This window comes from Geotrypetes seraphini, chromosome 16 (assembly GCF_902459505.1).
Source record: "Geotrypetes seraphini chromosome 16, aGeoSer1.1, whole genome shotgun sequence".
Taxonomy (NCBI): Eukaryota; Metazoa; Chordata; class Amphibia; order Gymnophiona; family Dermophiidae; genus Geotrypetes; species Geotrypetes seraphini.
Window position 1 is genome coordinate 20286361 of NC_047099.1, and position 13936 is coordinate 20300296.

General features: G+C 43.5%; 1 protein-coding gene across 1 annotated transcript; it reads right to left on the minus strand.

Annotated features, from left to right (window-relative positions):
* Nucleotides 1–344: 344 nt before the first annotated feature.
* VGF (VGF nerve growth factor inducible) lies at nt 345–4928 on the minus strand. The gene is made up of 2 exons (XM_033925585.1): nt 4829–4928; nt 345–2602 (listed from the first exon to the last, which is right to left on the minus strand). The coding sequence occupies exon 2, from the start codon at nt 2584–2586 to the stop codon at nt 898–900; it is 1689 nt and encodes a 562-aa protein (XP_033781476.1). The 5' UTR covers nt 2587–2602; nt 4829–4928; the 3' UTR covers nt 345–897.
* Nucleotides 4929–13936: the final 9008 nt, after the last annotated feature.

The following is a 13936-nucleotide window of genomic DNA, read 5'->3' on the forward strand; positions in this document are numbered from 1 at the left end:
TTCTTCTACTTTTTTAAGATTCTGTTTAGTTTCTGATGCACAAGAATCGAACACCCAAAGATCATATTTAAAAATCTATATCAAATTTTATTAAAAACATTTGTATTGTTTCCCTTTATTACATTTGTACATGAGAAATTTACAAAAAAATGTGAAAAGGCAACAGAAAAGATTGATACTTTCAAGGATTAAACCTGCCTTTCTTCTTTCTAGACAAGCCCTTGGAATTTTTGTGCATGTTAATTTTGTCTGAAAAAAAAAACAACAACCCTGAAATGATCTCAATCAATGATCTAGTCCGGTAACAGATCTACCCTCCCCCACCCACCCCAAAAAGAGCTGAACTACATATGTTATTTCTTTCCTGAAATGTTTCGTGGGAAGGGAGAAGCGGTTAACTTCTAGAACCTAGAGAAAATATGCTTGTGGTATTTCTGAACTGCAAAGAGATATTGAAAATTGAACAAATTAATTAATCTGTAGTGCAGGGTAACCGAATCCCAAAAAGACTTCAGATTTTAGGGATTTTTTTCACATTTTGGGATGTTTTTTATGAATATTTTAGAGATACTATTGGTGTATCTGGATTACTTGAGGGAACATATTTTAGGAAAATTCAGGAGTAGTCATCAGATAAAGCTCTTGGCTTTGGAAGTAGAAATTGTCTCTACCCTCCCCCAGCCCCCTATATCCTCACCTCATATTGAGATTGTAATAAAGTCCAGTGTTTGTTTATGGGGCCTTGTCCACTTTCAGCTATGGTCACTGTGACTACCAGCTACACAGACTGAATTGTGATCTTTATGTTCCTGACTCATGCATAACCTGGTTATGTTTAACACACAAAACATGGTTTTATTTTGTTGCTTTTTTAAATGACAAAGTAGTTTTTGCAGTTCACTGAAAGACTTCTGGGTGCTTCAACAAGATCTTCTCAATGTAATTCTCCAACTCTTCCTCCTTCTCTTGGCTGTCATCATAATAATCTTCTCTCTGCATCAAGAGTCCTGGTTTCTTGTAGTAGTACTGGCGAGGTTGCGGGAAAGTCCTGGACCTGATATAGTTGGGGTAGGTATTCTGCTTGGATCGGTACCTTCTAGGCACTACCATGGGCACCTCCTCATAGTCTAAGTCATTGCCCAGCACATCATTCCAGGCTTGGTCTTCCTTCATACGGTGTCTAGAGGATCTCTCAGTCTGGTAGGAAGGGTAATAGACTTTGTGTGGGGTTTCATGTCGGGCAGGGGGAGTCCTCACCTTCTCTCTATGGAATTGTCGGTGCCTTGGCTCTATCCTCTCTGGGGAATCTTTCTTCTTCTTTTCCACATCATTGATTATGTCTATGACATCATCAGCAGGCAGATGAAGTTTGCTGGAGATCTCAATGAGTTTATCTATGGTTTGGGAATCAATGTCATCCCCCTCTTCATTGGATCTCTTATCCTCAGCTCCAGTATCTTCCTCCCTCTGTCCTTCCCCCTCATTCTCTTCATCCTCAAAGAGGAAAGAGTTCTTTTTTGTTTCATCTCTGAAGGCTTCCTGCTCCTCCTTGCCATTGTTGTCCTGGTCAATGTTCTCCTCACCCTTCAGCAAGTATTGCAGCAACAGGTCTGAGGCAATATCTGCTATCTTCTCTTCTGCCTCCTTAGCCTCTTCTATCCTCTTCCTTTCTGCCAGCTCTTCCAGATACTTCATTTTTTCCTGTCCCTTTTCCCTAGAGTACAAGCTCCTTTCCTTCTTGCTCTCCACAATCTCTGTTTCTTGTTGTTTGTCCTTCATCAACTCCTGAAATTCCTCTAATTCTTTCAGGATGTCTTTCTGATTTTGGTCATAATCCTCCTCCCTTTCTGGGCTGGAGAGCTCTTTTGCTGGGTTAGACCTCTCCCTCTTGGCAGTAGTGCTGTATTTCTGCAGTTCCTCTAACATTGATTTTAGCTTCTCCAGGTCCTGTTCATCCTTTTCTTCTTCTTCCTTCCAGTTGGGAGCATTTTCCACGGCAGCAGCTTGTTTGGGAGTTTCCAAACTGGAGCTTCTGGTTCTGCTCTGCACTTTCTCAGTCATCTTCTCCTCCTCCAGTTTGGGGACTTCAGGCTCCATATAGCTGCCCCCATATTTTTGAAAGTGAGTGTCACTTTGATACTTGTCATCTGGTACCTGATGCTTCTCTGAGTCCTGGTTTAGAGCTTGAAGGAGCACAGCTGCTAAGGTCTGTGGATCAATGTCTTTGAAGAGATCATCATCCTCTTCAGGCCGAACTTCATTCATGGAAAAAGATTTGTCAGGAAATTTAGGATCAGGTTTGACATGACCATCCTTGAATGAGTGCAGGGGAACAGATCTTGTTTGTACCTCCTTGGCTGGGTACTCAGAAGAAGGCTTGGCTTGCACCTCCTTGGCTTTTTCAGCTTGACGTTTACTTTCTAGAGGTTCCTGCCTGCTGCCCACATCCTCCTCTTGGTACAATGATTTTTGTAGGTGGTCTGCGTGCTGGTCGTCTACCAGAGGTGCACCATGAACACTATAGTTGTGCAACAGACTAACAGAAAGGATAAGAACTGTTCCCGGTAGAGAGGTTATCCAAACCATCGCCTTGCTTTGAGAGCTGTAGGAGAAAAGGAAAAAAAAAAGAAAGAAGGTTTTAATGATGGTTCCTGCCGCTCGGAATAATTTCTTCTTGCCTATTAAAGAATGGGAGAAATTACTGAAAGCAGCAGGCCCCTAAAGCAGAAAATAAGCGCTAATGAGTCTGACCAATTCCCACAACTCTTTTAGTCCCTAAAGTGCAATTTTGGAAAGAAAACAACAGCAAATTCCTTTTAAGAATTCAGATTTCCTGAAACCACAGAGGAGGTGTTTGAAGATGCAGCGGTTTTCCTACTCTTTGCATGACTAAAAATATGCTGTGCCTCACCCACTTAGTAACCGAAAGTAATTATAGATGGTTTGATCGATATAATCATAAAGCAAATAAATATAGCTATGTCCATAGATATAGTTATATATAGCTACACTTAGTGTGCTTTACCAGCAGTAGGTGTTCCTTTGCAGTCACTATACCAAATACATTGACACTTCCTGCATATCTTCCCTTTGTGTTTGCTTTCCAGCTCAGAAAATCAAGCAGTGCAAGGGATCTTGGGGGAGGGGTGGAGAGCAGGTTGTCTGGAGTCTTGTCGGCAAGGTTTATACCCACATCTTTCTCAGTTAGAGAAAAGAGACAGACACATGGAGACATTAATGATAATGCAGAAAAGGGAAAGGCGATAGATTTAAAAATGTGTGCAGTACTGTAGAGAGCGGACCAGATGGAGCAAGTGACCCTGAGCTGCCTGTCATCTTGGGTGTTGGAGAAGCGAACGAGATTCTCCCAGAGCCTAGACTAACCTATTTCTGCAAAGCAAACAGGAACTAATTCTGCGGTCGGGAGAATCCCATACTCATTAAGTCTTGTCCAAGAAAATAATAAAGAGAAGGGAGGACTGATAAAGGGAACTACACACACACACACAGACAAAAAAAGGGTAGAGATTAACATACACGGAGCCACGTACAAAGGAAGAAAATGATATAAGTATGACAGAGACATTTGCAAAAAGGCTCCTCAACCAATGGGGCTGCTAACTGTTTTGATGAGAAGAGGTCAGTTTATGAGTTTTATCGGGAAGGAATTGCCTTCCACATACCCGAAGAAAGAAAACTTCTGCTAAACGGTGGGTGGGTTGTGTATCAGAATTCTTTGCTTTCTAAGAAACTGTCTTTTCTTTAGACGACCCAGTCAAAACTCACTGCCAGCTCCAGAGATGGCTCTGATGCCTGATCCCCAAGGTTTGCTCGATGGGAATTTCCTCCTTGTGCTCCCCAGCTGGGAGGAAAGGTAATTTACAGGGATAGATAAGAACATAAGAAGTTGCCTCCGCTGAGACAGACCAGAGGTCCATCTTGCCCAGCGGTCCGCTCAAACAGTGGTCCCCGACTAATTTTATAACTTACCTCTAATCCTATCTGTACCCCTCAATCCCTTTGTCCTCCAGGTACCTATCCAAACCTTCTTTGAAGCCCTTACACAAGAAGGGTAAACACTAGAGCTGCTAGTTATAACACAATCACAAACACCGCCAAGTAAGACCATATTGCAAATGTATCATTTCCTTCCTTCTGTTTTCTTTATTTCCCTTTTTTTTTTCTTTGTACATTTTCCTTTTTTCCCCAATATTTTCTTTAGATTTTTATTACAAGTTTTATTTATTTTCTATTCTTTCTTTCTCTTTCTGATAAGTTGTTTGTTTTTTTTCCCCCTTCTTTTTTCCATTTTTATTGTATGTTTCTAAATGCAGATAGTAATATACGTTTCTAGAGTCCCCGGGCATGGTCTAAAGACGAGGATCAGCCGGTTATCTAGAGCAGATTCAAGGGAAGCTGTATCTTGCTAGCCCATTTCCCTGTATAAGCTTTGGCTATCACTGTCTAATTTTCTCCTTTGGGGGGGGGGGCCAGTCCTCGGCAGTCTGCACAAATAAAGAATCGTGCAAAACATCCGACAGAAAAGGGACTCAAGAAGGCACAAAATCATCACACCCTATGCGTTTCTAAAACTCAGCATAGGACGCATATAAACACATAAACCCAAACTAAAGAAACACAATCAGGCACAGATGAAAAAAATAAACTTTTTTTTTTTTTTTTTTTTTGAGGGGGGGAACATCTTGCATAACATACAAACACACTGGGATATAATGTACATAATACAACGGGTATGACATACTAGTTTTTGCAAACCGGAGTTTTCTGCCTGGGATGGATGAAGAGTAACAGTGACTTTAGCTCTTACTTTGGGGAGCGAGTTTGGTCGCCCTCGGTCAGGCAGGAAGGAGGGATCCGGCTCGGCTCGCTCTTTCTCTCCAGTCTCCGCTTCGCCCCTCTCAAGTTGCCGGTCGCGGCTCCAGTTTCAGCACCGCGGACAGCGCTCTCAGACTTTATACCGTCTTAGGGATCACGTGACCCCCCCCCTCCCCCTAGACGCTCTTCCCAGCCTTGACGTCAACGTTCATTCACAAGGAATAGGCGCTAAGGATTGGAAGGGACCGCGCGTGCGCGGCGCCAGACACGGAAAGGATGAATGGCAGAGCGCATGAATGAAGGGGGATGAATGAACAAGGCGCCGTTGTACTCCAGGCAACTAGAAGGGAAGGGCGGGGGTGGCCGGCGAGAGCCCTTCACCCTCCCCCTGCAGATGAGAAAGTCAAAATTGGGAAACTTGTTTATTACAGGGCCCCAGGACCGGACAATAGGAGAAGAGAGTGAGCTCCAGCTGCTACATGTCGTGGGGGAAAAGCTATGTGGCATTCATTTGTGCATCGGGCTTGCAACTATCCCAAGGCTTTTGCAGCATGCACTTTTCCTCTCTAAACACTCTGGTCTTGGTGCAACAAATGTTTCCTGTCTCTTACACATCTCTGTCCCTCAAAAATGTTTTGTCTATCTCCGATCTCTGTGATTTGCTTCCTCCTAGTTTCTGTCACCTCACGACAGTTTCTAATCTCGGAGTGAGTCTCTCCTGCCTTCATATGTTTATAAACCACTCGAAGGCATAAATCTGCGTATGCACCCCCCCCCCCCCAGTACATGAACAAAAGAGGGTGACGCCAACTCTTGCTTAAAGATGTTCATCTTGCAAGGAACGTCGAGGCTTTCTTTCAGGTCCGGCATCTATGGCGAGTGAAATATGTATTCCTCCCCCCCCCCCTGTCATTTGAGAAACCGATGATTCATGCTGCAGCACCTGGCTCTGTCGAATTACCCTCGTCATTTGCACAGGGAGCTCGAGGATCAGATTGATAGGCTAGTGACGTCTCCATTTACGCAGTCCTCATTTATCAAACCCTGCTCCCGGTTCTGGAAGACAGGAGAAGGGGGGGGGGAAGGGGAGGGTGAAGGCTGAGGTTCCTAACCCGCATCTCCCACTTCTTTAAATTACCAAGCAATCCCTTAATCCCCTCTGTGATCATTTCTGCCCTAAATGAAGCCGCTTTCTTGTTCCCCGCTCTGTTTATTAACTCCACGCACAAATGCCTTTAATAACTTGAAGGGGGGGGGGGTTGCTGGAGAGGGAGGGAGAGAGAGACTTTTGCCTTGCTTGATTTTCCCAAAATTAAAACACGAAAGCAGCCAGAAATATAGCCCAGACTGATACCGCATACAAAGAAATATCAAGAAACTTACTAGGTATCATCCTTACTAAGGGATTTAAAAAAACCAGAAGAAGAATCCGCATAGAATTGTAGGATATGGGAATATACATTTTTAAATAAAGAAATAAGAAAGAAAACCTCATATAAGATCGCTATGTCTTCTCTGTTCTGGCTGCTGCTGCATTTCACCCATAAATATTCAGCATATAACATACAGCCTATATTAGCCTCCTGCTATTAGATATTCAAGTTGCATCACGCCGCATATAACATCCCTCGTCTAGTCTTGAGATATTCTGGATACACATGCAGCTTGGTAAAACCAACACCAGTCATGTAATAACCGGTCTATGCAGATACGCGCGATATATCATATTTATACAATACCCTAGAAACATAGAAGATGACGGCAGAAAAGGGCCATAGCCCATCAAGTCTGCCCACTCTAATGACCCACCCTAGAGATCCCACATGTGTATCCCATTTCCTTACCCTCTCACTTGTCTTTTCATATTCGGGATAATATTGATTATTATCTACCCGTGTTCATATAAGTAGATTGCTCTAGGAGCAATATTAAACCCATGTGGAGTTCATTATCCCGCTGCTAAGAAGGCAGGATCATCTCTGCCGCCCCCGATAGAGTATGGAAGAACATTTGCAGATCACCCACCCTGCAAAATTTTACTGAGGGTGGGGGAGGGGAGGGGAGGACAGGTTCTTGCGTCAAAAGCAGCATTAAGAAAAGCCCAGCTCCCTCCAAAGTCGATACTTGAAAATGACTTTTGGTTGGTGGGCTTCCAAACTGCTGGACTACCTAGCCAAACTTTTCATGTTATAAACCCATAACTATACAGAAACGGAAAGAAAATGCGTGTGTGTCGGGGGGGGGGGGGAGAGAAGAATCCCTCCCATCCCCAGAAACTATATTATTGCCAAACTGCCCCATTCAAGAATCCCGGGCAGCTGTCTCGGTTGTTACTTATATGCGTCTCATCTCTAGAAATCTCCCTTGAAATCATTCTTCGTCGCAAAATAAATAACCTCTGGACACATGTTTTCCTCCTGCAACCGATCGTGAGAAATCGCTCTAGAAAAATAAAAAAAATAAACCAAAGAAACGTTTGCTTTTTTTTCTCTCTCTCTTTGCAGTTCATTAATATTTTTTTTCTCTCTCTACTAAAATAATGCTCGGGTTTCTCACCCCCTCACCCTCTATTTCGACTTCAAAAAACGTAGGTTCGTCTATAGAATGCAAAGGGGTTTAGCGCAATTTGCAAAATGCGTTAACTTTTCAGGGCCATGAGAAATAGCTGGAAGAGAATTCTGGCCCTTTCGGGGCTTTCAGCTTTAATGGGATGACTCATGGCTTCCTCGCTCTCTTTCTCTCTCTGCCTTTCCTGCAGTCTCCACCTCGGCGAGTAGGTACTCGGAGGTCTTTCACGGGTAATAAATCACCGGTGCCGCAGTCATCTGTCTGGGGGCTCTGCAAAGACCTAGGGGGGGTGCTCCGGTAAGTTCAACTTTTCTAACTCTTCAGTTTGGCGTAAACTTTTCGGGAGTGTTGACAGAACGCAACAGTCGGATAGGAAAAAAACTTTGGGAGATTCACCTCTTTTGACCGGCAAAAACCTCTTTGGTTGTGATTGAAGGTTCCAAAGAGAAAGGGTAGGATGTGTACACCAAGAAGGGGGTAGTCATTCTACCCTTTGGGTATATGGATATCAGAAGGGAGTCCCGGGTATATGAGGATCCGGCGGGAGTCTCCTGTGTGCAGAAATCACAATCACAGGTCTAGGAGGGTCAAGCGAGAGTCTCCCGTGTACACCGATCACAATCTCGGGTATACGATTATCAGGCGGAAATCTGTCTCCGTATATGATGCTCAAGCATGCATCCTGAAAATCTTGGGTATATGATGATCGAGAGCGGGGATCTCCTACACAGAGATCAGAATCTCGGATCTTAGGTATATGAGAATCGGGCAGGAGACTCCTGTGCAGAATTTCGAGTATACGAGGATCGGGCGAGTCTCCCGTACAGAGATGAGAATCGTGGGTATATAGGGATCAAACGAGAGGACTGGGCATATGGAAATGAATTGGAATTTTCGGGTATTCAGGTGGATGGGAGAGCTTGAAGGAGTCTCGGATATAGGGCAAACAGGTGGAAGTCTTTGAGATGTCCATAGGATCACGTGGGCAAATGGGGTATACAGGAAGATCAGAATGAAGTCTTATGTGGGACTCCATATACCCTTAGGCGCCATTTTCGAGTAAACAGAAATCAGACGGGAGACTGTGTTATACAGAGAGATTGGACGTGAGTCTAGTATACACAGATCAAATAAGAGTTTCCGGTGTAAAGGGAATCAAGCAGGATTCTTGAATATACAAAAATCAAACGGGTCCCTATGGTATGCAAAACCTGGTGCGAGTCTTGGTTATACAATAAAACAAATGAGAATCTCTTGGGTAGAGATTACGGTAGAGTCTGGTATATAGAGAGCTCTTTGGGATATAAAGAGATGAAGCTGTTATTTCAAGTATACACAGATCAAACCAGGTAGAAGTTCTGTGTACACTAACGCAAGCTGGAGTCTCACTTAGAAAGAGATCAGGTGGTAGTTGAGCTTAGAGAGAACAGATGGGAGACTCTAGAAGGAGACTCTCAACCCAGTCCTCCAATCAGGTTTTCAGGATCCCATCAAAAATATGCATGAGATAGATTTGCAAACAATGGAAGCATTGCATGCAAATATATCTCATGCATATTCCTTGTGGATATCTTGAACACCAGACTGATTTGGTGTGTCCCCAGGACTGGGTTGAGAATCCCTAGAGCCTTGGTCTTCCAGTTCACCAGGACCCCCCACAAATGTGGTTTTCAGGATATCCCCCAATTAAAATGCATGAGAATGAGGCATGTACATCTCTCTCCTGAAACCTGACCTGATTGGAGCCCTGGAGGATTGGGAGTGAAGTCCAAGGCTCTAGGCCAGGGGTGTCCAATGTCGGTCCTCGAGGGCCGCAATCCAGTCGGGTTTTCAGGATTTCCCCAATGAATATGCATGAGATCTATTAGCATACAATGAAAGCAGTGCATGCAAATAGACCTCATGTATATTCATTGGGGAAATCCTGAAAATCCGACTGGACTGCGGCCCTCGAGGACCGACATTGGACACCCCTGCTCTAGGCTGTGCAAAAATTAGTTTCCCATATACAGAGTTATTAAGTGAGAGCCTTGGCTATATAGAGCTGGTGTTATGCTATTAGGGGCATTTTCAAAACACTGACGTCTAAAAAAAACCAGCATAATTTGGCACTTGAATGTCCTATTTGCCAGGATGTCTAAGTACTGATTTTCAAAGCCTTCTTTCTGGACATCTTGTGAGGTGTCCTAGACCAGTGATTCCCAACCCTGTCCTGGAGGACCACCAGGCCAATTGGATTTCAGGATAGCCCTAATGAATATGCATGAGAGAGATTTGCATATAATGGAGGTGACAGGCATGCAAATCTGCCTCATGCATATTCATTAGGGCTATCCCGAAAACCCAACTGGCCTGGTGGTCCTCCAGGACAGGATTGGGGACCACTGTCCTAGACTATGTGCATCCAAAACTAAAAGGGGCATGTTGGAGACATGATCTTGGCATGTTTTGGGTATGCTTAGACTTGGATATCTTGGAGCAATACTTTACCCAAGGTGTCCTGGACAGAGCTTAGATGTTCTGAACTAGACCTGTTTTAAAAGCATCTAAGTGCCAGCAGAGTATCCAACTGGAGGGATTAAGTTACGATCTCTCTCTTTCTCACACACACACGCTCTCTCTCTCTCCCCAGTGATCACTAAGCCCTCCAATCCCACAAATATCTGAATGAAACAGTACATACCTGTCTCTAGAACAGCAGCACCTGGTATGGGAAAGCCTAGTAGAGCTGCACACAGGTGTCTTAAGTAGCCTGGTGGGTGAGCTAGTGAACCATTGAGAGGAGAGCCCAGGCCCATAAACCACTCTAACCACTGCATTTCTAGTGGAAAGTGTGAGGCCACCAAACCCTATCAAAACCCTACTAAGGCATCCCACTGCTCTGTTGGTATATCTGTGTAGCTAGTCCATTATGATGCTGGCCCCTCCTATATCCCAATGGTCTGGATTTGGACATTTTGAACTCGGACATTTTTTGGGTTGAAAATGGCAAACAAAGTTAGACTTCCTAAGGTTGGACATCCTGGCAGCCAAGACATCTAAGTAGGTAATTAAAAAAAAAAATACGAATTGGCTGACTAGCAATTTTGCTGGTTTTGAACATGGAAGTTTCTCTACCTTCAACTTTGCACATCTTGTAAAAATGTCCAGTCAGACTTAGACATCCTATCAAAAGTGCCCTACATGTGTGGTAAACAGAGCACTAAAGGGTGCAAAAAAGAGGTCTAAACAAGTGGTTTTCATACCTGTCCCGGGGAACCACCAGCCATCTTTTTAGGGTATTCACAATGAATAGGAATGACAGGAACTTGCCATGCCTACTACTTCTATTGTTTGTAAATCTCTCTCACGCATATTTATGATGGCTATCCTGAAAAGCCTACTGGCTGGTAGTCCAAGACATGTTTGAGAACCTCTGGTTTAGAGAACTCACTGTGGTCTATAAAGCCAGAGGGATCTTGATGAAATTTCATAAGATCCTCTAGACATGAAAGCTTGGAAGATAAGTCTCCACAGTGTATTTAGGGATAGGACACACCATTTAGGCTGGTGTGTCCTATCCCTAAAGGAGGAACTATAATATTGGATCATTAGTGGTTGTCTACTTGACTGTCTATAACAGTGGTTCTTAACCTGGGTTCTTAACCCCAGGGGTTCGGTGAGTCAGTCTCGCGGGTTCGGCGGAGGTCAAAACACACCTCCGACTCATATAGCGCTTCGGTCACGTTCAATCATCTATCAGTTATTCAGTGATTTTGATCAAGACTGATCGTGTACTCGGTTTCTTGATCTATCAATCTGTAACTAACGCCTTATATACATCAATCAATTCCTGATCAAAATTTGTGATTTAACTGATAGATGATTGAATGTGACCAAAGCGCTTATGATTCGTGATGATACGCCCCGCTTTTCCATAATTGGCTGCAGGTGATCACGCAACATTGCTTGGCCTATCTGTGGTGCAGGGGATTTGATGCGCACAGTAGTCGAATTGTAACTGTTGTGATGGTACGTCGTGTGATACCTATCTTAATATTTTAATCCCTTACTAACTATGTCGAGCAAAATATGAAAGTGGTCGGACGAATATGTACAATATGGATTCACATGTATAACGGAACGTGATGGGAGTCAGCGTCCTAATTGCATGATTTGCAATGCCAAGTTGAGTAATTCTAGTCTAGCTCCCGCAAAACTAAGGGAATAAAGAAGGGTTCGGTGAACACGCATATGAAACTGGTGGGGTTCAGTACCTCCAACAAGGTTAAGAACCACTGGTCTATAACCATAATGAATGTTAGTATCACTTGGTGGGGAGAAGAATCTAATGCCTGTTTCCTCTTTTGCTTTTTGTGTTCGTACAAAGAGTGTCTGTATGTTTGAATGTCTCATAGATCCTGCATTTGCCTCTTTTTTTTCTCTCTCTGTGTCCCAGGGATGATTCATTTAATTTGCTTAATTCTTAGCCAGAGAGTGGACGAGTGAGTTCTCTTCCTCCAGCCCACTGTGACATGGATTTAATTTCATGGCTGGACAAATCATCGAAATGAAGAGAGTGGGAGGACAGCCTAGGAGGGAGGGGGGGGGAGATGCGTGGGTGGCTGAAAGGCGCTCTGTAGTGGAACCAGATAGCGAAAGGAGAGCAAATTAAGTAGATGTCCCAGATACACTGATTTCACCTAGCTTGGAGTAGGGGTGGCGGGGGATGCACTAAGACGTATCTTTTCTTATCTCTTTTCTTAAAACCTGATACCTGCCCCTCATTTTTCACTCAGTTTGAAATCAGGCAAAAGATGGGGGAAATCTGAAGGGAAGAAAATTTCCTTCCCCGGAGCTCAGAGGCAGATGTGTGGCAATGCAGACTCTGTCTATGTCTCTGTTTTGCTGTATCTCTCTCTCTCTCTCTTTCTCTCTTCCTCCCTCCTACCTGGCTTCCCCTCTTTCTCTTTTTTTTTTCTTTCTCGTTCTTTGTGTTTAAACATCTTGAGCTCCGCTGCTCCCACCAGACTTTCTTTCTCAGTTCTAGTTTTAGCCTCTCTGTCTCTCTTGCATTCTTTCTCTGGTTTTTCACCACATCTCATTCACTGATCCTATCTTTGTTTTGTTTATCCTATATTTTCTCTCTAAGGCAGAAGTTGCTGCTTTTCAGGTCTGTATCTGAGGTTGTGTTTTCCTGGGGATACCTGACTCCTTAAACCAGGTTGTGTGCTTTTAGGAAGTCCCTACTGTATTAGAAGGATCCTTGTGTCTTTTTTTCCACAATAACTACCCCAGATTCTAGTCCCTTTTCTCAGCCCATATGTTTTAATATATAGATTTACCTCAAGTCCTTTCATTGGTAGCTCAAACATAAGAACATAAAAATTGCTGCTGCTGGGTCAGACCAGCGGTCCGTCGTGTCCAGCAGTCCGCTCATGCGGCGGCCCCCAGGTCAAAGACTAGTGCCCTAAATGAGTCCAGCCTCACCTGCGTACGTTCCAGTTTAGCAGGAACTTGTCCAACTTTGTCTTGAATCCCTGGAGGGTATTTTCCCCTCTAACAGTCGTTCTAGTTTTCTACCATTCTCTGGGTGAAGAAGAACTTCCTTACGTTTGTACGGAATCTATCCCCTTTCAACTTTAAAGAGTGCCCTCTCGTTCTCCCTACCTTGGAGAGTGTGAACAGTCTGTCTTTATCTACTAAGTCTATTCCCTTCAGTATTTTGAATGTTTCGATCATGTCTCCTCTATCTCTTCTTTTCAAGTACACTAGAGACACTGAGATAATAGGAAGAAAAGGGATCCACAATATTTGATCGTATTATACGGAATCCATGTTGTATCAGGTCTATGGTATAATATATAATTGATAAGAAGGGGGAGGGGGTATTGGAATCTAATCCCTGACTGAATAATAACTAATCCTGCATTTATTGTGTCACCATATATGGGGGTCTGCAGTATATCTCATATCTATTGTTTAGTGGCCACAAACCCATCTCCAGATATGAGCAAGGGGTAGTTAACACACATTGAGGGAATAACACATGATATTTGCCTCTTAATACATATTAAACTGAAAAAAATCATGCATTATTTTATCATGATGTATGTTAGTTTAAGGTACCACAGACTACATAATCATGAAATGCAAAGAAAGTCAATGCATGCAAAACACCTCATTATTATGCAAATTGAATAATACAGCTTACATTGAACTTCATAAGCTGTGTTATTTCAGATAAAATGATGCCAACTCAAAGCTGGCATTATTTTTTTTTCCTGTTTTGGAGCATCAGACTACTAATGAGCCTTTTATAAAGATCCAGCACTGCCAAATAAAACCATGGTCTAGGTCCGTCCCCCCTCCCACCAGCAAAGACTTCCATGAATATACCCCCAACACCCTGAGATCTCACACCCCTAGAAGACACAATAACTACGAAGCATTTAAGCCTTGTCACCACCCCTGCTGACCGCGGGGCGGTGAATGGCCAGATTCCCAGAGAAAGAGTTCCTTTCACTGTAGGTCTTCAAGGCTTACCTGATGC